At 42.6% G+C, this 27900-nt stretch overlaps 1 protein-coding gene across 3 annotated transcripts in view; it reads right to left on the reverse strand.

The window, feature by feature from the left end:
- The window catches only part of LOC141050927 (synaptotagmin-like protein 2), a 174986-nt gene that overhangs the window by 51192 nt on the left and 95894 nt on the right, over positions 1–27900 (reverse strand). For all 3 annotated transcript variants that reach the window (XM_073547633.1, XM_073547635.1, XM_073547634.1), the window contains exons 3-6: positions 27550–27701; positions 14497–14584; positions 5918–6014; positions 4872–4959 (exon numbers count right to left, since the gene is read on the reverse strand). In XM_073547633.1, the coding sequence (XP_073403734.1) occupies positions 4872–4959; positions 5918–6014; positions 14497–14584; positions 27550–27701 (425 nt within the window). The remainder of the gene's footprint in view (positions 1–4871; positions 4960–5917; positions 6015–14496; positions 14585–27549; positions 27702–27900) is intronic.

Genomic DNA, 27900 nt, shown 5'->3' on the forward strand with positions numbered 1-27900 from the left:
AAGATATATCTTCCCAGGCCTGATGAAAGAGCATCAGTCTCCCCCCTACTGGGATATTGGCGTCATTGTGGGGACTTTTTTGCAGATGAAGTGGCTCCCCCAAACATGAATCCGGACTCTTTCTTTCTTTTATCCTCCCATCCTTTCCGATCCCCCGGAGGACGACCTCTATTGAATTTTCCCCTCCGAAAGGGCGGTCTTCTTTGCTCTCCCATAAATCTGGGGAAGCCCTTCTTCCTATCCCCTGCTTTTTCAAGGATGTCTAAATTTTTTCCGAAAAGAAATTGTCCATCACATGGCAGAGAGCCATGATGCGATTTTTTCCTTCAGCTGCTGTAACCAGATCATTAAGGACCGGGCTGTGCAGGTGCCGGCTATTGCCGGTTTCAGACCCCCTGCCGCTGCTTCCCATGTGTGTCTTAGGTAGGAGTCTGCTTTTTTATCTAGCGGATCTCTCAATGCTCCTGAGTCTTCTAGGGGCAGGGCCGACCTTTCGGATGATCTGGATACTGCAGCATCAATTTCTGGGACCTTCTCCCAGATATCTGTATCTTTAGGCTCAAAGGGATATCTCCTTTTTGAGGAGGAGGGAAGGCTACCTGATCTTTCAGGCTTCCTCCACTCTCTTTCAATGAGCGCCTGGATTTTGTTGTTGACCGGAAAGGTGCGCTTTTTCCTTTCCTGTAATCCCCCAAACATTACGTCTTCTAGGGACTTAGATACTTTTTCTCCTGTAGGCCCATGGTCGTTCTAATGGCCTTAAGGAGAGCGTCTGTATCCTCTACAGGGAAACACGGCCTGCCCCCTGTATCACTATCCGAAGAGGAGGAGGATCTGTGTTCAATATGATCTTCGGACGAGGAAGAATCTGATGAAGAACTTGGGGAGTCTCTTCTATATTTTTTTTTTCTTTTTCTTTAATAATATTTTAAGTGAGCCCTCTACCTCGGACCTTATGACTGATCTGAGGTTAGTTGCCAGGCTCGGCACCTCCTCCGTCATAGTAAGCTGGATACAGCTGGTGCAAAGGTCCTTTTGCCAATCTTTTGCTAGGGGGCTCTGGCATATAGCACACTCCCTATTATTCCTTTTGCTCCCTGCTTTTTTGCCTTTTTCCTAAGGGAAAAAATAACACACAAGAAGGACCCTGTCAATATTGGTCTAACATTCTCGAAGATCACTCACCACACACAAAGTCAGATACCGGACTCGGAGGCTGTATTGGAGCATGTGTCTTGCGCTCTCTCAATCTCGAGGAATCCCTCGATCTATGGCTCGGGCGGCTGCTCTTGCCGCTTGAATAGCTCCCATGTTTTCATGCAGAGGTCTGTGACGGGGGCAGAGACAATGGAGACGATGAACGCTCCTGCTGAGACTCCATTGTAGCACCTGGCCGTCCTGCTCCTTGCTCTCCTTTTGTAGGTGCCTCCGGTGAGTACTCGGTGAGTGGTTGGTACCCCTCCCCCCTGCGACCGCCGGCCGTTTCCCTTCTTCTGTGGCCGGCGCCGCACCAGGCGCCATGTTGCCGTCGAGTCTGTGACATCAGCCGGTGCGCTCCCAGGGTGCACTGCGCCGCCGTCAGAAGCCGGAAACCGCCCCCGGCTTCCCCTGTCGCTTATGTGGAAGGATTGGGCGCGCACAGGGTGAGGGAGGCAGGGAGAAGAACCCCGCTGCTGAGGTCGCCATACCGCACCCACACGAACCCGGGGCCTGCAGGAGGAACCCCGGGGACTGCGCTTCCAGGCCACCGACGGCCGGCGCTGCAGGTAAGCAGACCTGCTCTTCCCGCCCCGGGACGGCCCTGGGTCCATTTTCAATCATGACAGGCACCGCCGCTGTCAGACTGGGATCCCGTTCCAGGACAGGAACCCAACTGAAGCAGGGGAGAGGTGCCGCCCCTTATGTTTCAGTAGGTTCCTGTCCTGGCAGGGCGGATCCCTCTCTCATGTGGTGCTGTCATGGGTGAAGGGAAAAACTGAGATGCAGTTGAAGTGCAGACTTTCAGGTTTAATTAAAAGGGTTGAACACAAAGATTCTGGGAAACATTTAGGAACTACAAATATTTTTCTACAAAGCCTCTTCATTTCAGGGGCTGAAAATTAATTGGAAAAATTAACTTAACCATAAATAAAATGGGTTTTTTTTAATACTTTGTAGAAAATCCTTTGAAGGCAATGATTGCCTGAAGTGTGGAAGCCATAAACATCACCAAACGCTGGGAATCCTTCTTTGTGATGCTTTGTCAGGCCTTTACTGCAGCTTGCTTCCATGGTTGCTTGTTTGTGGGTCTTACTCCTTTAAATTTTGTCTTACACATGTGAAATACTGCTCGATGGGGTTGAGATCTAGTGACTGACTCGGCCATTGCAGAACATTCCACTTATTTGCCTTAAAAAACTCCTGGGTTACCTTCGCAGTATGTTTTGACTCTTTGTCCCGCTGCAGTGTGAAGCGCTTTCCAACCTTACTGCAATTAGAACAGGAGGGGAGGATGAAGCTCAGCACAGACTTCCAGTAAGGGTATGTGCACACGTTCCAGATTAGCCTGCGGAATTTTCTGCACAGAATCCGCATCTCTTGGCAGAAAACGTAGGGTACAACGCTTGCGAATTTCATGCGGAATTGATACGGATTTCTTGCCAATTGTAATGCGTTTTTGCTGTGCGGATTTGTTAGGTGCCTGAATGGAAGCGGGTGCCAGGAGTTCAGAGGCTGAGGCGGTGTAGCGGTGTTGTGCAGTGCAGAGCCAGGGAAGCCCCAGCCGGTGGCATCCCTGGATGCCGCGCGAGGGATCAGAAAACAAAAATGGCCGATAAGCTCCACCCACGTGTGACGTCACTGAGTACAGAGGCTCCCCAGCATCAACCTCCTCCTTAACCCTGATGAAGAAGAGCGAAGCTTTTTGAAACGCACTGGTTGGCCCCCTACATTTTCCGAGCACCTCGTGCTCCGTACTTAATAACGGAGTCAGTTGTGTGGCTAGGAGAGGCATGTCGCTTGGCAATGTGCTCTCTCCCAGTCAATACTCCTCAGCACAAAACAATTTTATTTACTGGAAGTCTGTGCTAAGCTTCATCGTCCTCTCCTGTTCTATGTAGCAGCAATCACCGTCTGGACTAGGACCTTCCAGGAACATATTGAACCAGGACTTCACATTGCATGGTGTGGTAAGCTGTTTTTTATTTCTATACTACTTACTGAATTTAGTTGAATCTGAGCAGAAGGTATCGCCCTGTACACTTCAGATCTCATCCGACTGCTTCTTTCTTCAGTCACATCATCAATAAACACTAGTGACCCAACACAATTGGAAGCCACACATGCCTGCGCCATCACACTGCCTCCACCATGTTTTACAGAGGATGTGATGTGCTTTGGACCAAGACTTCTCCATATTTTCTTCTTCCCATCATTCTGGTACAGGATAATCTTCGTTTCATCTGTGCAAAAAATGCTTTTCCAGAATTGGGTGGCTTCTTTTATTTGGCAAAGTTTAAGCTGGCCCTTTCTATTTTTAAGGCTGATTTGCACCTTGTGGTGAACTCTCTACTTATTCTCATGAAGTCTTCTCTTTATGGTAGACTTAAAATGTTTACTTCCTAGAGAGTGTTCTTCACTTGGGTGGTGTTGCGGAGTGGTTTTGCTTCACCATGCAAAGGACTCTGCGATCATCTACCTCTATTGTCTTCCGTCGATTTCCAGACCTTTTGAGTTTCCAAGCTGTACAATGCGCACGCTTTTTTTCTCCAGAATGTACCAAACTGTTGATTTGGCCACGCCTAACATTTCTACCCTGTGTAGGATTTCTCCCTGTTTTTCAGCCTAATGATGGTCTGTTTCTCTTCCACTGAGATCTTCTTTTACCTCCATGTCGTGGGTTCACAGAAACAGCTTCCAAATCCAAATGCAATACCTGGAATCAGGTCCAGACCCTTTACCTGTTTAATTGATGAATTCATGAGGGAATAGCCCATTAAAGAGATTTCAAGATAACTGTCCAATTACATTTGGCCCTTCAAAAAGAGGCAGCTACATATTAAAGAGCAACATTTTTTCCAACTAATATGTAAATGCCCCCAAATTAAAGAGGAGAGTCTGCACTTTAAGCCCAAATTGAATATATAACTGTATCTTGAATTTGTTAGTGTTAAACAGCTAAAATGCTATTTGTGGACCTAACTTTTGATGTTTAGAATTCAAGAGCTTGTCTCCGTTTAATGTTGACCACGGCTTGGACAGTGTGAATCAACTGACAGAATCCCTTCAGACTGCAATCACAGATCTGTGTTTTACGGTCCATGTACAGACCGTAACTTCCAGACTGGCTTTTGGTCTCAATGACTCCAACTCAAAAGCCTCATACGCACATATGAGGCTGTTCAGATTAAATCAGGAGACATGCCGGTGTACTGGGAATCTCAGTTAGTACATGGATCATGAAACATGTGAATGTAGCCTAAAAGGTCCTGTACACAATAAATGAGCTCAAGTCAGACGTATCTGTTGACCATATAATGGGTATGGAGGCCTCCTAACTTACCATTGATAGAGGAGTTTGGCAATGGCTCTCTCATAGAGACCACAAGAGCGTTGGGCCTAGGCTGAACATTCTTTTATATGAAGCAGTCGGGGAGATAGTTATCGGCTGATCGATGTCTTGGCCGACAGCTATCTAATATGTATGGAGGCCTTAAAGAATATTGTGCCTACAGCTGTAAGCTAGAAGTGTTTCAGGGGCTTTCTTCCTCCCTATACATTTAGGGTTGATATAAGACTATGTCCCACTCATGATCTTCATAGGGCACGTACAAGACAAACATAGTAAGCAGATTAGATATAATGCATATATAAGAAGTTTTCAAACACGTTACCTTGTTCTGGAAACTTTCTCATTTCACAAGATGACAATAGGCCTTCATTAGTTACACAGTCTGTTGTTTTATTGTCATTTAGACTTCTCTGTAAAAAAGTTATACAAATAATGCTATGAGTGGCTGGACAGGTAGCAGACATTTGTGAGGCCAGCATTTCCTGAAATCTTAATATCTGAGTTATCTATATTGTGAATATTGGGAAGGAAAAGTTTGAAGGGGTTTTCCAGAATTACAAAAACTTTGCTGCTGTTCCAAAAACAGCACCACTCCTAGTCATAGAATATGCATTCTTTTGTAGTTCTACCAGCTCAGTTCCACAGTTCCAACAGTTCAGGGTAATAAACAGGCACAAATCATAGACAAGTACGGTACTGTTTCTTGTAGAAAAGCCCCCTTGATTTTCTGGGACCGTGTTCACATCCTGCGCTACTGCATGGAGTTGCAGTTACGCCCACCTGCAGGGGTGAATGAGCGCAGGATTATGTGGGTAGTGCCTCACTCATTGGTGGCTGTAGGTGGGCAAAGTGGATACACAGCGGGATGCCAGACGAACTCTGCAAAAACTCTTTAGAGAGGTACTAAACCTAGAATTGAATAGCACATTCTTTAATTTATTTTTTTCACACATGCACTAGTATTAGAGGGAACAAAGAAAACACAAAGTATAAATTGTTGCTTCCTGGAACACAAATGGGTTATAATTTTTTACTTGTTGAACTAGTATATGGGGGTCAAGACGGGAGTAAGGAAGAGGATGATCATCCTAAATGTAATTACTGTCATAGCTGAGATTTGTTTTACTTTTTTTTTACATTTTTCAATAATATACAAAATACATCTATGAACGATCTTGTGATTAAGAGTAGAGATTGCAGTTCTGCCCAAAGATCCCATCAAGGTAAACAGCATTTAATGCCCAAGTGTTTTACACATAACTGGGTGCAGTTTGCCTTTAGAATGGTGCCGACATTGGTCCGTACTGATTATACCATCCAAGCAAAATAAGCAACACATTCAAACACATTTGTCTCATAGTTACTTGCCTTTTCTGGCCCATAATGAGAGGTTGATACAGGTTCTGAGGAGTCTATCCTGACCTGAGGCACGTCAGCAGTCCCATCAGAATTACCGCCAGTGGTACTGAAAATGAAAAAGTATGATAGATGCTTACTAATTCCTAATCCATATTAACACCAGACCACAATTTGTGAGAAGGTAAGAGATATGTATTTGTGGCAAATTATATATATAGTAGGTTTCACCCTGCAAGGCTATTCATGAAATATAATTATAATGTCCCATATGATGTGTTAATTAACAAACATATCACCCACCTTGACTATATTAGTGCCATTGCATTTGCATTCCCACTAGTATCTGCATGATTTCAGAAGCTTACAGAAATAAGGTCCTTTCCTCATTCTGTCATCCCTCGCGTTCCTGTGACAGAAATGTACGGTGCTCTGTAGTACAGAGAGGTGGCATGACCACTGACTGAACTAGCTCCCTGATCTCCGGCCAGTAATGTAGATTAACTATGGAGAGCCTCAGGTCTCAATGCAACTCCATGGCATCTATACCCTTGGATGAAGTACACTGTTCTATGAAGACATGAGAGAATGTCATACACTGTATTTCCCTGTCCATGTATTACATGGACAGCCATTTATGTGCAGGTGAAATGTCTAGCTGGCAAGGATTCCACTGTCAAAACATCTGCAGCTCTAACTCGGATTATCTGAGATATAATCTTACTCATTTGCAGCTCTAATGTGAATCATCTGCAGCTCTAACCTCACTCATCTGCTGCTATAGCCTTATTCTTCTGCAGCTCTCCCCTTACTCTGTGGCTCTAATGTGAATCATCTGTGGTTCTAGCCCCACGCCTCACTCATCTGCAGCTCTAATGCGAATCATCTCTGACTCTAACCTCACTCATAGCTATAGCGGCAGCTATAGGCTTATTCATCTGCAGCTCTAACATCACTAATCTGCGGCTCTAACCTTACTCATCTGCAGCGCTAATGCAAATCTTCCCTGGTTCTAACCTCACTCATCTGTGACTATAAGCTTACTCATCTGCAGTTCTAATGCTAATCATCTCTGACTCTAACCTCACTCATCTGCGACTATAAGTTTATTCATCTGCAGTTCTAACATCACTGATCTGCAGCTCTAATACAAACCTTCTCTGGTTCTAACCTAACTCATCTGCGACTATAAGCTTACTCATCTGCAGTTCTAATGCTAATCATCTCTGACTCTAACCTCACTCATCTGCGACTATAAGTTTATTCATCTGCAGTTCTAACATCACTGATCTGCGGCTCTAACCTTACTCATCTGCAGCTCTAATACGAACCTTCTCTGGCTCTAACCTCACTCATCTGCGACTATAAGCTTATTCATCTGCAGTTATAACATCACTGATCTGCAGCTCTAAGGCTGTGTGCACACGCTGCGGATTAGGTGCGGATTCATCCGCGCGGATTTTGTAAAATCCGCAGGTGAAACCACAAGTCAAAAGACCTGCGGTTTTACCTGCGGATTGCTCTGCGGTTTGGCCCTGCGGTTTTTCATCTCCTCAATGAAGGAGATGGCAAACCGCAGGGGAATCCGCAGAAAGAATTGACACGTCAATTCTTTCTGCGGATTGAAAACCGCAGATAATCCGCGCGGAAAATTCCGCACCGTCTGCATTGCGGTTTTTGATTCCCATAGGGAATCATGGTACTGTACACCGCAGCAAAAACTGCTGCGGGTCCGCAGCGGCCAAAACCGCTGCGGAACCGTAGCAAAATCCGCAGCGTGTGCACACAGCCTAACCTTACTCATCTGCAGTTCTAATGCGAATCATCTATGGCTCTAACCTCACTCATCTGCGACTATAAGCTTATTCATCTGCAGTTCTAATGCGAATCATCTCTGGCTCTAACCTCACTCATCTGCGACTATAAGCTTATTCATCTGCAGTTCTCATGCAAATCATCTCTGGCTCTAACCTCACTCATCTGCGACTATAAGCTTATTCATCTGCAGTTCTAATGCGAATCATCTCTGGCTCTAACCTCACTCATCTGCAACGATAAGCTTATTCCTCTGCAGTTCTAACATCACTGATCTGCGGCTCTAACCTTACTCATGTGCAGCTCTAATACGAACCTTCTATGGCTCTAACCTCACTCATCTGCGACTATAAGCTTACTCATCTGCAGCTCTAATACGAATCTTCTCTGGCTCTAACCTCACTCATCTGTGACTATAAGCTTACTCATCTGCAGCTCTAATACAAATCTTCTCTGGCTCTAACCTCACTCATCTGCGACTATAAGCTTATTCAGCTGCAGTTCTAACATTACTGATCTGCAGCTCTAACCTTACTCATCTGCAGCTCTAATACGAATCTTCTCTGGCTCTAACCTCACTCATCTGCGACTATAAGCTTATTCATCTGCAGTTCTAATGCGAATCATCTCTGGCTCTAACCTCACTCATCTGCGACTATAAGTTTATTCATCTGCAGTTCTAACATCACTGATCTGCGGCTCTAACCTTACTCATCTGCAGCTCTAATACGAATCTTCTCTGGCTCTAACCTCACTCATCTGCGACTATAAGCTTATTCATCTGCAGTTATAACATCACTGATCTGCAGCTCTAACCTTACTCATCTGCAGCTCTAATACGAATCTTCTCTGGCTCTAACCTCACTCATCTGCGACTATAAGCTTATTCATCTGCAGTTCTAATGCGAATCATCTCTGGCTCTAACCTCACTCATCTGCAACGATAAGCTTATTCATCTGCAGTTCTAACATCACTGATCTGCGGCTCTAACCTTACTCATCTGCAGCTCTAATACGAACCTTCTCTGGTTCTAACCTCACTCATCTGCGACTATAAGCTTATTCATCTGCAGTTCTTTCCATAAATGTGTTTATTAAACTTTTCAAAATAAGGTACAACAATCCAGAAAGATGATATACATATGAATACATCAGAATATACAGACAGGTAAGATACAACATTGTGAGGGACAAAACAAGCTTGTAATCCTAGATATCTCAAATCAGACACGTCATGTCCATTCACATTTTAGTAACCTTTGGTCTAATCATTCTGAGATTGTGTAGGAAAAAGGCAGATATAGAGAAATAAAGTCAAGAAGAGGGAAAGATAATAGAGAAAGTGGGTAAGAAATGGGGGAAGGGGAGGGGGAAATAAACCAACCTCGGTCCCAGCTACCCTATGAAAACTATGGAAAATCAGTTAATCAGCCCGGAAACTCCGAACTCTCCTTGAATGTCTCCCAGAGCCAGAGGAACCACATTTGTCCCCGCTCGGTCACAGATTCATCATCTTGAGCCATCAGCGACTCCATTCGGTTCACTCTATCCATCTCGGACGCCCACTCCACCGCAGACGGAACCCATGTCGCTCTCCAGTAGCGGGGAATAATTGTTCTGACCGCTATTAAGCAGAACCTCATAATTCCTTTCTTTATGGTTGTTATAGACCCAGGAATCAATGAAAGGAGAGCTATTTGAGGGCATGGCTCACAGCGAACGCCCGTCATCAAGTGAAAGGCTCCAAAAACAGCTTCCCAAAATGGACGTAGAAGACTGCAAGACCACCATATATGAAGCATAGACCCCTCCTCATTGTCACATCTCCAACATAAGTTTGAAATTGCAGGATTTATTTTATGGAGGAGCACAGGACACCTATACCAACGCGTTAATATTTTATAATTTTTCTCTTGTGATCTGCAAGATATAGAGGTCCTGTGGGAAAGGGTAAAGATCTTCAGACGATCTGCCTCAGAAAGGGTGATCCACAGATCTCTCTCCCAAGCTGTAATAAAGCTGGGGGTGTCAATAGATAACGTTTCCAGGATCAAACTGTAAAGCAAGGAGACTGTGTGGGAAGGACCCTCCGCGGCCAGCATCACGGACTCAAATCGGGTCGATGTGTTAAAGGAAATACCCAAAAGGAAGTCCTTCAACTGAGCGAATTCAAGCCAAGATAGCGATTTGCTATGGCAGGTGTCCTGCAACCCCCCCACAGTGGAGAGCCCAGAGAGTCTGTCCGCCACCTGGCCCAGTCTCACCCGATCGACAGATCTCCAGCATAGAAACACAGTCCTGTCCACTGCTGGAGGGAAAGCAATGTTGTCAAAGAGGGGGCCCAGTCTACTCGGAATGTTACAAAGTCTCAGTCTCCCCCGATTTCTATCCCAAAATCTCAACACTATCTGCGTAAGAAGTGGAAAGTCCGAGATCGGGGGCCTAAAATTGGCACCACACCATGGTATCCAGTATAGAGAGCAAGGAGAGAGGAGTTTTTCTAAAATCACCCACTGTTTATGTAAGTCGCTGTATCTCCAGTCAACTATTCTAGTCAGGAGAATGGCATGATAATATCTTTTGAAGCTAGGAAGACCTGTGCCCCCGTGTCTTGGGTCTGGTCAAAACTGAGAGCCTAATTCGGGGTCTACGAGCTCCCCAGACAAAACTATTAATAGCAGATTGTAACCGATTAAAGAAATAGTCAGGAATTGCTATTGGGACTGTTTGCAAAAGATAAAGAAAGCGGGGGAGAATGTCCATTTTGATGACGTTTATACGACCAAACCATGAGAGCAGAGATCTATTGTATTTTTTAAGATCCAATAGAGTTTTGTGTAAAAGTGGGACATAGTTTAGGGAAAAAAGATCCACTTCGTTTCTGGGGATCCAAACTCCCAAGTATTTTATAGCTTTATCTTTCCATTTAAAAGGGAATGAAGCCCGGAGTCTCTGGACCAGGTCATCAGGGAGAGATATATTAAGGGCCTCTGTCTTTGAATAATTAACTTTAAAGTTAGATACTTCTCCAAACCGTTGGAACTCTCTCATCAGCACTGGGAAGGCAATGGGTCGGGTTAGTGATATAGATCAATAGGTCATCTGCATAGATAGACAATTTAACATGATTCCGACGAACCTGAAGGCCCTTGATATCAGGAGCATTCCTCAGTGCGATTGCAAGATGCTCCATTGCAATAATATAAAGTAAGGGCGAAAGAGGGCACCCCTGACGTGTGCCATTAGCTATTTGTAAGGGGGATGACAAAGTACCATTAACTCTAAGTCGGGCTGTGGGGCCTTGATATAGTGCCAGAATCCTACCCTGCATGTCAGGTCCCAAACCAAGCTGTGTCAAGGCAGATCTCATAAAGGTCCATCCTAGACGATCAAACGCCTTTTCCGCATCAATGGACAATAGACATGCTGGAATTTTATGTTTACGCATATGAGAGGCAAGGAGCAATGTTTTCACAGTATTATCTCTAGCCTTCCTGCGTTGTACAAAACCAGCCTGATCCATGTGAATGGAGCCAGGGAGTAGGGGGCTTAGTCTTTTTGCAATTGCTTTGGCGAATACTTTTACATCAACATTAATTAGGGAGATAGGCCGATAATTAGCGCATAATAAGGGGTCCTTTCCTGGCTTGGGAATAACGACAATCGTGGCAGCTAAAGTTAGGGGGGGCAAAAGGGCAATTCTCAGAGATAGAGTTGAAGAGTTTCGTCATAAATGGAATTAAATTTGATGCAAATATCTTATAAAAGTTAGCCGGGAATCCATCCGGACCGGGGCTTTTGCCATTTGCCAGAGACCTGACTGTATCCAGTATCTCCTGTTCCAAGAACGGGGTCTCAAGGGCCATTACGCCCTCAGATGGAAGAGGAGGAATCGGAGTGCTATTTACATAGTTATCCACTCTTTCCTGGAAGTCGGACACAGCCATGTCTGCCAAAGGTCCTCTAAGGTTGTAAAGGGAGTTGTAATAACGCCTAAATGAGTCTGCAATCTCCAAGGGGGAGTGGAGGGATTTACCTGACCCAGACTTAATGGTAGGTATATAGGTAGTAGGAATTCGTGGGTGTAAAAATCGTGCTAAGGCCCTACCAGGCTTGTCAGAGTATTCGTATAGGTATCTGCGGAAGCGGTCTCTCTGTCTTGCTGTTACTGTATCTAGCAATAAGCTTAAGTCGGTTCTAGCTTTCAACAGGTCAGTCATGACTTGTGGATTTTGTGACCTTTTGTGTTCCAACTGTAAAGCTTGGATGTGCGTCTACAAATTAAGAATGGCAGAAGCCCTTTCTCTCTTTAATCGTGCCCCCTGTTGGATGAATACTTCCCTTATAACTCCTTTTAGGCCTCCCACTGATATGACAAAGCTGTGGGGTTATCTTTATTCATCTGCAGTTCTAATGCGAATCATCTCTGGCTCTAACCTCACTCATCTGCGACTATAAGCTTATTCATCTGCAGTTCTAACATCACTGATCTGCGGCTCTAACCTTACTCATCTGCAGATCTAATACAAATCTTCTCTGGCTCTAACCTCACTCATCTGCGACTATAAGCTTATTCATCTGCAGTTCTAACATCACTGATCTGCGGCTCTAACCTTACTCATCTGCAGCTCTAATACAAATCTTCTCTGGCTCTAACCTCACTCATCTGCGACTATAAGCTTATTCATCTGCAGCTCTAATACAAATCTTCTCTGGCTCTAACCTCACTCATCTGCGACTATAAGCTTATTCATCTGCAGTTCTAACATCACTGATCTGCGGCTCTAACCTTACTCATCTGCAGCTCTAATACAAATCTTCTCTGGCTCTAACCTCACTCATCTGCGACTATAAGCTTATTCATCTGCAGCTCTAATACAAATCTTCTCTGGCTCTAACCTCACTCATCTGCGACTATAAGCTTATTCATCTGCAGTTCTAACATCACTGATCTGCGGCTCTAACCTTACTCATCTGCAGATCTAATACAAATCTTCTCTGGCTCTAACCTCACTCATCTGCGACTATAAGCTTATTCATCTGCAGCTCTAATACAAATCTTCTCTGGCTCTAACCTCACTCATCTGCGACTATAAGCTTATTCATCTGCAGTTCTAACATCACTGATCTGCGGCTCTAACCTTACTCATCTGCAGCTCTAATACAAATCTTCTCTGGCTCTAACCTCACTCATCTGCGACTATAAGCTTATTCATCTGCAGTTCTAACATCACTGATCTGCAGCTCTAACCTTACTCATCTGCAGCTCTAAAACAAATCTTCTCTGGCTCTAACCTCACTCATCTGCGACTATAAGCTTATTCATCTGCAGCTCTAATACAAATCTTCTCTGGCTCTAACATCACTCATCTGCGACTATAAGCTTATTCATCTGCAGTTCTAACATCACTGATCTGCAGCTCTAACCTTACTCATCTGCAGCTCTAATACAAATCTTCTCTGGCTCTAACCTCACTCATCTGCGACTATAGGCTTATTCATCTGCAGTTCTAACATCACTGATCTGCAGCTCTAACCTTACTCATCTGCAGCTCTAATATGAATCTTCTCTGGCTCTAACCTCACTCATCTGCGACTATAAGCTTATTCATCTGCAGTTCTAACATCACTGATCTGCGGCTCTAACCTTACTCATCTGCAGCTCTAATACAAATCTTCTCTGGCTCTAACCTCACTCATCTGCGACTATAAGCTTATTCATCTGCAGTTCTAACATCACTGATCTGCAGCTCTAACCTTACTCATCTGCAGCTCTAAAACAAATCTTCTCTGGCTCTAACCTCACTCATCTGCGACTATAAGCTTATTCATCTGCAGCTCTAATACAAATCTTCTCTGGCTCTAACATCACTCATCTGCGACTATAAGCTTATTCATCTGCAGTTCTAACATCACTGATCTGCAGCTCTAACCTTACTCATCTGCAGCTCTAATACAAATCTTCTCTGGCTCTAACCTCACTCATCTGCGACTATAAGCTTATTCATCTGCAGTTCTAACATCACTGATCTGCAGCTCTAACCTTACTCATCTGCAGCTCTAATATGAATCTTCTCTGGCTCTAACCTCACTCATCTGCGACTATAAGCTTATTCATCTGCAGTTCTAATGCTAATCATCTCTGGCTCTAACCTCACTCATCTGAGACTATAAGCTTATTCATCTGCAGTTCTAATGCTAATCATCTCTGGCTCTAACCTCACTCATCTGCGACTATAAGCTTATTCATCTGCAGTTCTAATGCGAATCATCTCTGGCTCTAACCTCACTCATCTGTGACTATAAGTTTATTCATCTGCAGTTCTAACATCACTGATCTGCGGCTCTAACCTTACTCATCTGCAGCGCTAATACGAACCTTCTCTGGCTCTAACCTCACTCATCTGCGACTATAAGCTTATTCATCTGCAGTTCTAATGCTAATCATCTCTGGCTCTAACCTCACTCTTCTGCGGCTATGGCCTTTCTCATCTGCAGCTCTAACCTTACTCATCTGCAGTTCTAATCCGTATCACATGCGGCCCCACCCCTTCAATTTGTATATGGGGAAAAAAGATGGCCATATTTGAACTTTTCATCCTGCTGCTATCTAATGTCTATGGCCGGTGCCATCTTTAGTTCTCCTTTTATAGAGCTGTTATTCCCAATATAGTCTGTTAAAGTTGCTGAAAAAACCTAGTACAAGTAGTTTGGTCCCAGAATGTTGCTACTGTACTAGATAGACTGTTAATTTTTGTATTTTCATGTGAAATTACCTTTGCGGTCCCTGACAGTCATACTCCACACGTGTGGATAGATTCCATATGGCTTCTTTTAAATTCTCCTCTTTTCCATTCTTTACACCTGATTGTGAAATTAAAATATGGATTGCATGATTTAATTCTAATGCAATTAATGTACAAATCAAAGCAGTTGATACTTTTTTCTAGTACAGATTGATGCACACAGATTTCATGAATCGCCCATGGATACAGCAATATCTACTCGGAGGTGCTCAAATTTATCAGATGTGAATATTACAAACAATCAGCACTAGATGGACCCATTGTTTTACTTGGAAACATTTCAGCATTGCAAACTGGGGAAAAGACAAGAATGAATATCACTACGGATGGAGGACTGAATCTCTGAAATGTAATTTTTACTTTCTGTGCCTTTCAAACCCATCTTAGAAGGTGCTATATTGTATTACAACTTGACAAGCAATTGTATCTGGACAAGACAAAATGAGAGAGGTGGAGATCTTGTACTTGGAAACGAAACAGTTGAGAAAGTTAAAATGAATCCGTCAGCACGTTTTTGCCATGTAATCTGACAGCAGCATGATGTAGGGACAGAGACCCTGATTCCAGCGATGTGTCACTTAGAATCACAGTTTTCTCTGCTGCAGAGCTAGCAGAGCTCAGTTATTGAGCTGTGTATAACCCTGGCACACAACAGTTTTCTGTGTACATTGTATAGTGATACAGAGCTGCTAAACAGTGCTGGGTGTCTTTGTGATCCCCTTATTTGTAAGCCAAATTGTGATTGTTTTGTCTTATTTCTGATTGTAACATTTTTATATAATAAAAAATTACAGTTCTTAAAAAAAACAGTGCTGAGGGTGAGGTTGGTCTAGGAGGCACAAGGCCAGTAGTCCTGTAGTGATAATCTGCTGCTAATAAAACATTGTTTGTAGTAAAAGAGCAAGACACAGCCCAGTAAGTGACACATTCCTGGAATCAGGGTCTCTGCTGATACATTATGACGCTCTTAGATTATATAGCAAAAACCTGATGACAGATTCCCTTTAAAGGAGTTATTCAGAACTTTTGTATTTTTTCCCTATATGGAATAAGGACTTAGCAGGTATTTGTTAACTACCTGCCTGTTGTGTTCTGTGACAAACTCTCCTGGGTGAGAGGCTGTAATTCTCCAGCTTCCTTTGACCTCAAATCAAAAGAGCAGTTATTTTCCTTCCGTTCTGCTTTGTTAAAGGGGTATAATTGCACAGTTAAGCAGCAAGGATAAGACTGTGGTGACCGGTCATGAAAGCAATACTCCAAAAAGACAATATTAACCCATCACCAGAAAGAGTACTTATAGTGGGCCTCAATAGTAATTACAATAGAGACGACTCCTTTAGCAGCATGATAAAACACAGGAGAAAAAATGGAGTCCAAAGCTATTTAAATAAAGTCAATTTTTTATTATGTCAAAAAGAAGGCACATGAAAGAGAACATGACAAGTTAAAAAATTATTTAGATGAGGCATCAAGTAGCTAAGTAACCCAGAACCAATAGAGAATCAGGTCAGCACAATTAAATAGTCAAAAGATCCAATTAGGCAATCCTACTATGATATAAGTATGCCAGAGGCTGTATTATTGTTCCAATGTGTATGAGCAAACAATGCATATATAGGGACTAAATTGAGTCTTACATGAATTATTGCACGTTGCCCAGATATTATAACTCAATACCCTCATACTGCACCAAATGGAGGCAATATGGCGTAATAAGCGGGGGATAAAAACCCCCAATAAAGTGCATATACTGAGTTCCAGATAAGGAACAACTATAGAGGAACATCGTTGTAGATCTGAATGTCTAAAAGGATGGCCAATTCAGGGACGTGAGAACAGAAAATATATATATCCACGTGATAAGGCTTTTCATGCATAGGGGGAATGGCAAAGTTAACCCTCAATTATTAGTATGCTTTGTTAAACAATGTCCAGGTAGAAGTGTAAAAATGAGTGTGGCTGATATTTGCATGCTAAAGTCCCAAATACTGTGCACATGTCTAGTGACCTATGTGGACCCCGTCATCTCAAAAAACAGCCACGTAGAAAAATTGCAGCCAGAGTGGATCAATACATGCAAAGTACAATCATAATAAAGGACAATGTGAATGATAGACTTGGGCAGTAACAATGCCTGAAGAGTAAATATGAGTCAGTGCTCAATATGCATGAGAAACGGCTCAAATGATCTAAAATAACATACCCATCATGGCAAGGTGTAGAAAAAGTGCTGGCCTGGAACCCCAACGCACGTTTCGCTGCTAAAATGCTGCTTCCTCGGGGCCTTATTACGCCATATTGCCTCCATTTGGTGCAGTATGAGGGCATTGAGTTATAATATCTGGGCAACGTGCAATAATTCATGTAAGACTCAATTTAGTCCCTATATATGCATTGTTTGCTCTTACACATTGGAACAATAATACAGCCTCTGGCATACTTATATCATAGTAGGATTGCCTAATTGGATCTTTTGACTATTTAATTGTGCTGACCTGATTCTCTATTGGTTCTGCGTTACTTAGCTACTTGATGCCTCATCTAAATAATTTTTTAACTTGTTATGTTCTCTTTCATGTGCATTCTTTTTGACATAATAAAAAATTGACTTTATTTAAATAGCTTTGGACTCCATTTTTTATCCTGTGTTTTATGGTGGTGACCTGTCAGCAGAGCGGAGTGGAAGAGAACGGAGCTGCTCTATCAGCGTGACATCATAGGAAGCAGTAGAATTGCTGACAGGAGCGGTCTGTGACAGCTTTGGCATGTTTTTGTTACTCCTGTTATAAAACACTATCTTACAGTCAACTACCTGATAACACCACACTGCATTACATTATATGTAATCTATATTACTACACAGTATACACATTATATTATGCTATACCTTACTTTAAGTCATAATACATCACACCAGAACATATCACTTGACACAATACAATTCTGTGAAAAATTGTTTGCCCACTTCCTGGCAGTGTATGGACCTTACTGAAACATGGTCTGGCCAGGAGCTGTGGTATGATCAGGAGAGGATGCAAAAGAGAGGATACAGACAGGACAACATGGGATCACAGCTGATTCTTTCTGGGAGGTAAAACATTTCCCTGCCTGTTTTAAACAATTTTTCACTTCAAAGAAAGAATCAGCTGTGATCCCCTGCTGTCCTGTGTGTATCCTCTCTTGTGCTTCCTCCCCTGCCCAGGAGCTGTGGTATGACCAGACCATGATCCTGCACGGTAAGACACGACCATTACACAGTACACAGCAGGGGCACATTTATAAGATTATCTCACCACAGGAATGTGTTTTTTGCATGCAATTGTGCAACTTTTTAATCCAAGATGTATTGAACAAAATGTACTCTGTTAGTGAAAAAACCCCTTTAACCCCTTCACTACCAAGGGTGGTTTGCACGTTAACTCCCGGGCCAATTTTTACAATTCTGACCACTGTCCCTTTATGAGGTAATAACTCTGGAACGCTTCCATGGATCCTTGTGATTCTGACATTGTTTTCTCGTGACATATTGTACTTCATGTTAGTGGTAAAATTTCATTCATATAACTTGTGTTTATTTGTGAAAAAAATGGAAATTTGGTGAAAATTTTGAAAATTTCGCAATTTTCCAAGTTTGAATTTTTATGCTCTTAAATCACAGAGATATGGCAGACAAAAAACTTATTAAATAACATTTCCCACATGTTTACTTTACATCAGCACAATTTGGGAACCAACCTTTTTTTTTGTTAGGAAGTTATAAGGGTTAAAAGTTGACCAGCAATTTCTCATTTTTACAACACCATTTTATTTTTACGGACCACATCACACTTGATGTTACTTTGAGGGGTCTATATGATAGAAAATACCCAAAAGTGACACCATTCTAAAAACTGCACCCCTCAAGGTGCTCAAAACCACATTCAAGAAGTTTATTAACCCTTCAGGTGCTTCACAGGAATTTTTTGAATGCTTAAAAAAAAATGAACATTTAACTTTTTTTCACAAAAAAAAATAACCTCAGGTTCAATTTTTTTATTTTACCAAGGGTAACAGGAGAAATTGGACAGGAAAAGTTATTGTGTAATTTGTCCTGAGTACGCCGATACCTGATATGTGGGGGGAACCACTGTTTGGGTGCATGGCAGAGCTCGGAAGGGAAGGAGCGCCGTTTGACTTTTTCACTGCAAAATTGGCTGGAATTCAGATTGGACGCCATGCCACATTTGGAGAGCCCCTGATGTACCAAAACAGTGGAAATCCCCCAATTCTAACTCGAACCCTAACCCTAATGGGAAAATGGAAATAAATAATTTTTATTTTATTTTATTATTTTTCCCTAACTAAGGGGGTGATAAGGGGGGGATTGATTTACTATTTATAGCGGGATTTTATATTTGGCAGCTGTCATACGCTAAAAGACGCTTTTTATTGTAAAAATAGTATATGCATCACCACATTTTGAGAGCTATAATTTTTCCGTATTTTGACCCACCGAGTCATGTGGGGTCTTATTTTTTGCGGGACGAGTTGACGTTTTTATTGGTACCATTTTCGGGCATGTGACATTTTTTGATCGCTTTTTATTCCGATTTTTGGGACGCAGAATGATTAAAAACCAGCGTTTCATGAATTTCTTTTGGGGGGTGCGTTTACACCGTTCCACGTGCAGTAAAATTGATAAAGCGGTTTTATTCTTTGGGTCAGTACGGTTACAGCGATACCTCATTTATGTCATTTTTTTATGTTTTGGCGGTTTTATGCACTGAAACCATTTTATATAAAAAATTATTTTTGCATCGCTTTATTCTGCGAGCTATACCTTTTTTATTTTTTCGCTGATGACGCTGTATGGCGGCTTGTTTTTTGAGGGGACAAGATGACGTTTTCAGCTGTACCATGGATATTTATATGCGTCTTTTTGATTGTACGTTATTGCACTTTTTGTTTGGCGGTATGATAATAAATCATTATTTTTTGCTTCGTTTTTTATTTTTTAAGGGGTTCGCTAAAGGGGTTAACTAATGGACAGTTTTATAGGGCGGGTCATTACAGACGTGACGATACCAAATATGTGTACTTTTATTGTTTTTTTATTTTCAAAAAATGAATTTATTAGGGAATTTTTTTTTTTTTTTTATTATTATTTTTACACTTTTTTTTTTTTACTTTATTATAATGTCCCATGGGGGACATCACTGTCCTGTGACAGATCGCTGTGACAGATCAGCGATCTGTCACAGGCACTGCTGCAAGCTTCCTCCTTGCCTGCTCTCTGCGGGCAGTGAGGAAGCCAGCTCCCTGCAGGCCTCCGAAGGTCCCCGTCGCCATATTGGATACGGGGACCTGCAGGGAAGGCGACCCCCGCGGTGGCGCTGCACATCGCGCTGCTGTGGGGGTCGCAGGGAAGCACTAAGGGTGCCCCCTCCCTGCCGATGCTTCCTTTAACCCCCGGTACACAGCGATCATGTTTGATCGCGGTGTGCCAGGGGTTAACATGTCGGGGGCGGTCCCTCCGTGAGCGCAGCTGATCGCATTAGACGTACTATTCCGTCCTTGGGACTTAGGTCCCAGGTCACATGGATGGAATAGTACGTCCATTGTAGGAGAGGGGTTAAGGGGGATAAAATGTAAAAAAAAAGGTAACAGTGGGTGACTGGGGAACTCAATACAAGGACAGATTTTTTTATTTATTTTTTTTGTGCCCCAAAACTCCAGGTTTTCCAAATCAGCAATGATAGTGGTTACATAAAATTTCCAGGTGAATATCTGATTCCTGTTTCAATAGTATCCACTGATTGTCTCTTCAGAGAGGAAGAGGACTAGAACTCTAGTGCCACCTATTGGAAGCAGCAATCCTAAAAGTCAATGTCGACCCTTTAACAAGCCTTGTCACATGACTTAGGATAAAAGCCAAAATTCTTTATCCTAAGTCATGTGACAAGGCTCATTAAAGGGTCGACATTGACTTTCAGGATTGCTACTTCCAATAGGTGGCAGAGACCTAATCCTCTTCCTCTCTGAAGAGACAATTTGCATGTTTCCCAGGAGCATTGTGGCTTTAAGTCTCATCTCGGCATGCTTAGCATGTCAATCTTCGCAAGGAGAAACGATACTTCTTGGATAATAGTATACACTGATATTATTCACCACCAAAGATGCACAACATTAAAGGTGAGGGCTAAGACTCAACAATCATATACAGTGAGAAAAAAAGTATTTAGTCAGCCACCTTTTGTGCAAGCTCTCCCACTTAAAAAGATGAGAGAGGCCTGTAATTGACATCATAGGTAGACCACATCTATGAGAGTCAAAATGAGAAAACAAATCCAGAAAAACACCTTGTCTGATTTGGCAAGATTTATTTTGCAAATTATGGTGGAAAATAAGTATTTGGTCACCTAAAAACATGCAGAATTTCTGGCTCTCACAGACCTGTAACTTCTTCTTTAAGAGGCTCCTCTGTCCTCCACTCATTACCTGTAGTAATGGCACATGTTTGAACTTGTTATCAGTATAAAAGACACCTGTCCACAACCTCAAACAGTCACACTCCAAACTCCACTATGGTGAAGGCCAAAGAGCTGTCGAAGGACACCAGAAACAAAATTGTAGCCCTACACCAGGCTGGGAAGACTGAATCTGCATTAGGCAAACAGCTTGGTGTGATGAAATGAACTGTGGGAGCAATAATAAGAAAATGGAAGACATACAAGACCACTGATAATCTCCCTCGATCTGGAGCTCCACGCAAGATTTCACCCAGTGGGGTCAAAATGATCACAAGAACGGTGAGCAGAAATCCCAGTACCACACGGGGGGACCTAGTGAATGACCTGCATAGAGCTGGGACCACTGTAACAAAGGCTACCATCAGTAACACCCTATGTTGTCAGGGACTCAGATCCTGCAGAGCCAGCCATGTCCCCTGCTTAAGTCAGTACATGTCCGGGTCCATCTGAAGTTTGCTAGAGAGCATTTGGGTTATCCAGAAGAGTATTGGGAGAATGTCATATGGTCTGATGGAAACAAAGTAGAACTGTTTGGCAGAAACAAAACTCGTTGTGTTTCAAAGAGACAGAATGCTGAGTTGCATCCAAAGAACACCATACCTACTGTGAAGCATGGGGGTGGCAACATCATGCTTTGGGGCTATTTCTCTGCAAAGGGACCAGGACGACTGATCCATGTACATGAAAGAATGAATGGGGCCATGTATTGTGAGATTTTGAGTGTAAACCTCCTTCCATCAGCAAGGGCATTGGAGATGAAACATGGATGAGTCTTTCAGCATGATAATGATCCCAAGCACACCGCCAGGGCAATGAAGGAGTGGCTTCGTAAGAAGCATAAGAAGGTCCTGGAGTGGCCTAGCCAGTCTCCAGATCTCAACCCCATAGAAAACCTTTGGAGGAATTTAAAAGTCCGTGTTGCCCAGTGACAGGCCCAAAATGTCACTGCTCTAGAGGAGATCTGCATGGAGGAATGGGCCAACATACCACCAACAGTGTGTGCCAACCTTGTGAAGACTTACAGAAGATGTTTGACCTCTGTCATTGCCAACAAAGGGTATATCACAAAATATTGAGATGAATTTTTGTTAATGACCAAATACTTCTTTTCCACCATAATTTGCAAAATCAGACAAGGTGATTTTCTGGATTTGTTTTCGCATTTTCACTCTCATAGTTGTGGTCTACTTATGATGTCAATTACAGGCCTCTCTCATCTTTTTAACACCTTTTTGCCATGAGACATACTATCCCGCCCACGTGCCCTGGAGCTATTTGACCATGGACGGGATAGTACGGGATAGTACATCTAAGTGATCGGCCGCACACACGGGTGGTGTGCGGCCGATCGCGGCGGGGTGTCAGCTGACTCTCACAGCTGACACCCGGCACTAAGTGCCAGGAGCAGTCACGGACCGCTTCCGGCACTTTAACCCCCGGAATACTGCGATCGAACATGATCGCAGCATTACGGGAGCAGGCAGGGGGCGGAGTCCCTCTGCCTTTGGATCGGAGACCCTGTAGCGTGACGCGGGTCCCAATCGCTGTCATGGTAACCTGATGTCATGACAACATCTGGGTTACCAGAGCTGAGAAACTTCCTGTCATGCGCAGTGCATGTCAGGAGGTCTCTAAGGTCAGTGTGCACGGATTGTAGCGCTGACTGCTTCTATGGCATGCAGATACCTGCATGCTATAGAAGCGATCAGCCTGCAAAAAAAAATTGTCCCATAGTGGAACAAAGTTTGAAAGTTAGAATGAAATAAAAAAAATTTTTTTTTAAATAACTGTAAAAATATTTATATTTATTATTTGATTTAAATATTTATTTATTTAAAGAACAAGTTTGGTATTGCCCCGTCCGTAATGACCCGACCTATGAAACTGTCCCACTAGTTAAACCCTTTTAGTGAACACCATAAAAAAAGCAAAAAACAATGCTTTATCATCATACCGCCAAACTAAAAGTGGAATAACACGCGATCAAAAAGACGGATATAAATAATTATGGTACCACTCATTCTGTCTCCTAAAAATCTGAATAAAAAGTGATAAAAAAGTCACGCGCCCAAAAATGGTACCAATAAAAACGTCAGCTCATCCCGCAAAAAAACAAGACCTCACATGACTCTGTGGGCCAAAATATGGAAAAATTATAGCTCTCAAAATGTGGTGATGCAAAAACTATTTTTTGCAATAAAAAGCGTCTTTAAGCGTGTGACAACTGCCAAACATAAAAACCCGCTATAACGCCTCTTTCACACATCCTGATATAACCGGTACCGGAGATATCAGTGTCCGTGTGTGTAATACTTGTGGCACACGTGTGTGCCGCATCAGTACCACAAGGACGGACGCTAGGGAAGAAGCGTTACAGTAAGCGCTGTTCCCCGGTGCTGAACATGGCTCTCATCATTCTTCCTTGCTCTGCCGGCGATCGGCGCAAGCAGGGGAGAATGATGAGAGATACATTTAACCCCTTAACGACCGCCGATACGCCTTTTAATGGCGATAGTTAAGGGTACTTAAACCACAGCACCGCTTTTAAACGGCGCTGAGGTTTAAGGTTATAGCGCCCCCAGCGTCGGAATTTCTCCGGGGTCTGAGCTGCCGAGACTCAGAGAACATGATTTGGGTCGGTTTTTACTGACCCCGGTGTTGCCACCGCTGTTAACAGTATAACGGCGACCGCAAAAAAAAGGTCCAATTTTCCATTTAATTTCTCACTCCTCTGATCGCACATCAGAGGAAAAAGAAATAGGGTCCCCCGAACACCTCCCCCGGTACCTCCATTGTCCCTGCAGGCCCCCCTGAAGTCCCTTGGGCTGCCGGCTTCTTATTCAGGGAGAAAATGGAGGGTCGCATGCGCAGTGCGCCCGCCAAGATCTGCTGACCGGTTCTCAGCAACAATAAATAAATAGTAAATGAAACCCCCTTTATCACCCCCTTATTTAGGGAAAAATAATAAAATAAAAAAAAGTATTTATTTCCATTTTCCCATTAGGGTTAGAGTTGGGCTAAAGTGAATTGGGCAAAAGTTAGGGATGGGGCTGAAGTTAGGGTTGGGGCTAGGGTTTGTATTATGGGTACAGTTGGAATTAGAGTTAGGGTTGGGATTGGAGTTAGAATTGGGGGGGTTTTCACTGTTTACGCACATCAGAGCTCTCCAAACACGACATGGCGTCCGATCTCAATTCCAGCCAATTCTGCGTTGAAAATTTTAAACGGTGCTCCTTCCCTTCCGAGCTCTGCTGTGCGCCCAAACAGTGATTTATCCTCACATATGGGGTATCGGCGTACTCAGGACAAATTTGACAACAACTTTTGTTGTCCAATTTCTCCTGTTACCCTTAGGAAAATAAAAAATGGGGGCAAAAAGATCATTTTTGTGAAAAACATATGATTTTTTATATTTACGGCTGTACGTTATAAGCGTCTGTGAAGCACTTGGGGGTTCAAAGTGCTCACTACACATTTAGATAAGTTCCGATCTTAATTCCAGCCAATTTTGTGTTGAAAAAGTCAAACAGCGTTCCTTGCCTTCCGAGCTCTGCCATGCGCCCAAACAGTGGTTTACACCCACATATCAGGTATTGGCGTACTCAGGACAAATTGCACAATAACTTTTGAAGTCCAATTTCTCCTGTTACCCTTGGTAAAATTAAAAAAAAAATGCATCTGAAGTAAATTTTTGGGGAAAAAAGTTAAATGTTCATTTTTTGCTAAACATTCCAAAAATTCCCGTGAAGCACCTGAAGGGTTAATAAACTTCTTGAATGTGGTTTAGAGCACCTTGAGGGGTGCAGATTTTAGAATGGTGTCACTTTTGGGTTTTTTTTTATCATATAGACCCCTCAAAGTGACTTGAAATGTGATGTGGTCCCTAAAAAAAAAAAATGGTGTTGTAAAAATGAGAAATCGCTGTTTAAACTTTTAACCCTTATAACTTCCTAACAAAAAAAAATTTTGTTCCAAAATTGTGCTAATGTAAAGTAAACATGTAGGAAATGTTACTTACTAAGTTTTTTGTGTGCCATATCTCTGTGATTTAAGGGCATGAAAATTCAAATTTGGGAAATTGCAAAATTTTGAAAATTTTCGCCAAATTTCTGTTTTTCTTCACAAATAAACGCAAGTCATATCAAAGAAATTTTGCCACTATCATGAAGTACAATATGTCATGAAGAAACCGTGTCAGAATCATTGGGATCCATGGAAGCGTTCCAGAGTTAGTACCTCATAACGGGACAGTGGTCAGAATTGTAAAAATTGGCCCGGTCATTAACATGCAAACCACCCTTGGGGGTAAAGGGGTTAAGTGGGAGATCTTGCACAATTGGTGGCTGACTTAATACATTTTTTCCCCACTGTATGATACACAATGCATGTGAACCACAAATAAATTCTTATTTATTTGTATTTCATTGATACACTTTTTGGTGCTTTATTCTATGGCCTTGTTTACTGCCTACATGCTTTGTGTATCATTCTATTTCAAAAGGCATAATATTACATAAAACTGCAGATTTATTAATCCACACAACAAATGTTTTCTACCAATTACTTGACATCAGCCTCACTTCGCAGATGTGGGATACGTGACAAAGCAAATGTGAACACAATTATCATTTATGCAGGTGATTGATATTAATTATGTGGTTATTGGTCTTTATTTTTGCTTTTAGAATCTGATTATGCATCGGATTAATCTATTGCCAAATCAGTCCAGATCCCTATGTGCGGTAAAATGTTGCTCACACATGGTTGTGAACATTAGGATGTCACAAATGTAATGTGATTGTCACGCACAAAATGCTGACAGCAGCAGGGCCAGATGATTTAGCTATACCGGAAATCATGCTACCTTTTATGTACACAAGATTTGAAAAGTTTATTTTCCCAGTCTTAGTAAGTTGTATACAGGGAGTAAAATGTGGCTAATTTATTAAAGGGATTGTCCGGCTTTAGGCTACATATCTGCAGTCACTATGTTGCTCCAGACTTGTGAATCCTCTCATCACACATACTGCGCCCTGTGAGAATACTCCGGTATGGACACTGGAAGCGTGCGGACATGTGACTGCAAGTAGGCGATTTGCATACTTCCAGTCACATTCCGACTAGACACTGTCCAGCCTCGCTCTATACAATTCCATTGATCGAGGCCGTGCACGGCTAGTCGGCATGTGACCGCATGTGTGCAAATCACATTCTTGCAATCACGCCAACGGCACCAGAGAATCCTCATAGCATGCCAAGAGTGCAATGTGAGAATTTACAAGTCTGCAGTCACATAGAGTGACTGCATACTCGTAACTGAAGGCCGGACAACCCACTTTAAGAGAAATTTGTTGCCACTTTGCCTGTCCATGTGAGCCTTTTGCAAAACTATCAGATTAAGTGCTCACAAAACACGTAAGAAGCAAATAATGCAGATATTTACCATGAGTTTACTGAATATTTTCCTAAAACTGCAGCACAGCAGACATATTTTGCCTTATGGGTTAAAATGTCAACACTTTGTCAGCGTTACCAGTGAAGCTAATCCTTTCCAGGACTTTGGTTTAACAACTTCCTGCTTAGTTCGAAAGTCACCTGATCTGGGCAAACATAGGAGGAGGCTAACAAACATAACATAGCAGCAAGGTACTGTTTATACTGGCACAGGCCCAGTTTGCACTGGGAACTGGAAAGGAATAAAAACTACAATTGGTCCTTGCTTGTGGCAATGTTTCTGGGGGCATTAGATAGCATTAAATAACTCTAGATCTAACGCCAAGGCATTTCAGAGAAAAATGAACCTGCCTGCAGTCGTTTAGCCAGGCCGACTTATGCTGCCCGCAGCTTGGGCTTCGGGATTCAACTGACAGGTTCCATTTACATCATGAAGTATAGATTTATCCATGCTATACAACTAGTATTTCCAGCATTTGCATTCGTACGTCGATTTCTCTATAATAAAACACTGAACATGACCAAGACAACGAGGACTGAAAATTGAACTCATCCATTGCGTGGACATGTCGAGAATAGATTCAATAAAGGTTTAAAGGAGATTTTCGGCCTTATACTACTTGTGAATCCTAACAACATGCACACCGCACACTATGAGGATTCTCCGGAGCTGGCGCCACAAGCGAAAGGTCATGTGACCACAAGTATATGATTTGCATATTTCCAGCCACATTCCGACTAGACTTGTCCAGCCTCGCTCAATGCAATTGCATTGAACAAATCCACGCCCATGTGGTCAGCATGTAAATACATATATGCAAATAGCATACTGGGCACGCACAGCCGCTCCTGGTGCCGGCATTGGTGATTCCTCACGGCACGTAATGTGTAGGATGTGAGGATTCACAAGACTGCAGACTTGTAGCCTAAGGCCAGACAACTGCTATAAACCAGCATATCAAGTAACAATCAATTAAAACATTTTATCTTACCAAGAAAAACAATACCAAACCCTTGACGCTACATGACCATTGTTGCCCTTGCTGTCTGGTGCACTTACTTTGACTTGGATTCCGCTTCCTCCGAATTGAAGCTCTAAGTAAGTCAGAGCCTTGTAACTCCTCTTGGAAGCGTCGAGACTTCACATCGTGGAACCACTCTCCAGTCACAAATTTTTTCTTTTTTTCATCTTTCAAAGATCCCTGAAGACGTCTAATTGAGAAAAAAAAAGTTCTATCCAACATTATCCAAAATCCATATCTATCGATGCATGTACTTTCTTCTACCTTTCCCTATATTAACATTTTCTACAGTAATATCACAATATAAAAACAATATAAATGTGGAAGCTACTGTTTGCAAATTCATAAAAAGTAGCTTTCTGTGACAGATATAGGAGGAAGTTGGTATT

The sequence above is a fragment of the Dendrobates tinctorius genome, unplaced genomic scaffold (assembly GCF_039654945.1).
Source record: "Dendrobates tinctorius isolate UK_male_01 unplaced genomic scaffold, ASM3965494v1 ptg000154l, whole genome shotgun sequence".
In the NCBI taxonomy this organism is placed as follows: Eukaryota; Metazoa; Chordata; class Amphibia; order Anura; family Dendrobatidae; genus Dendrobates; species Dendrobates tinctorius.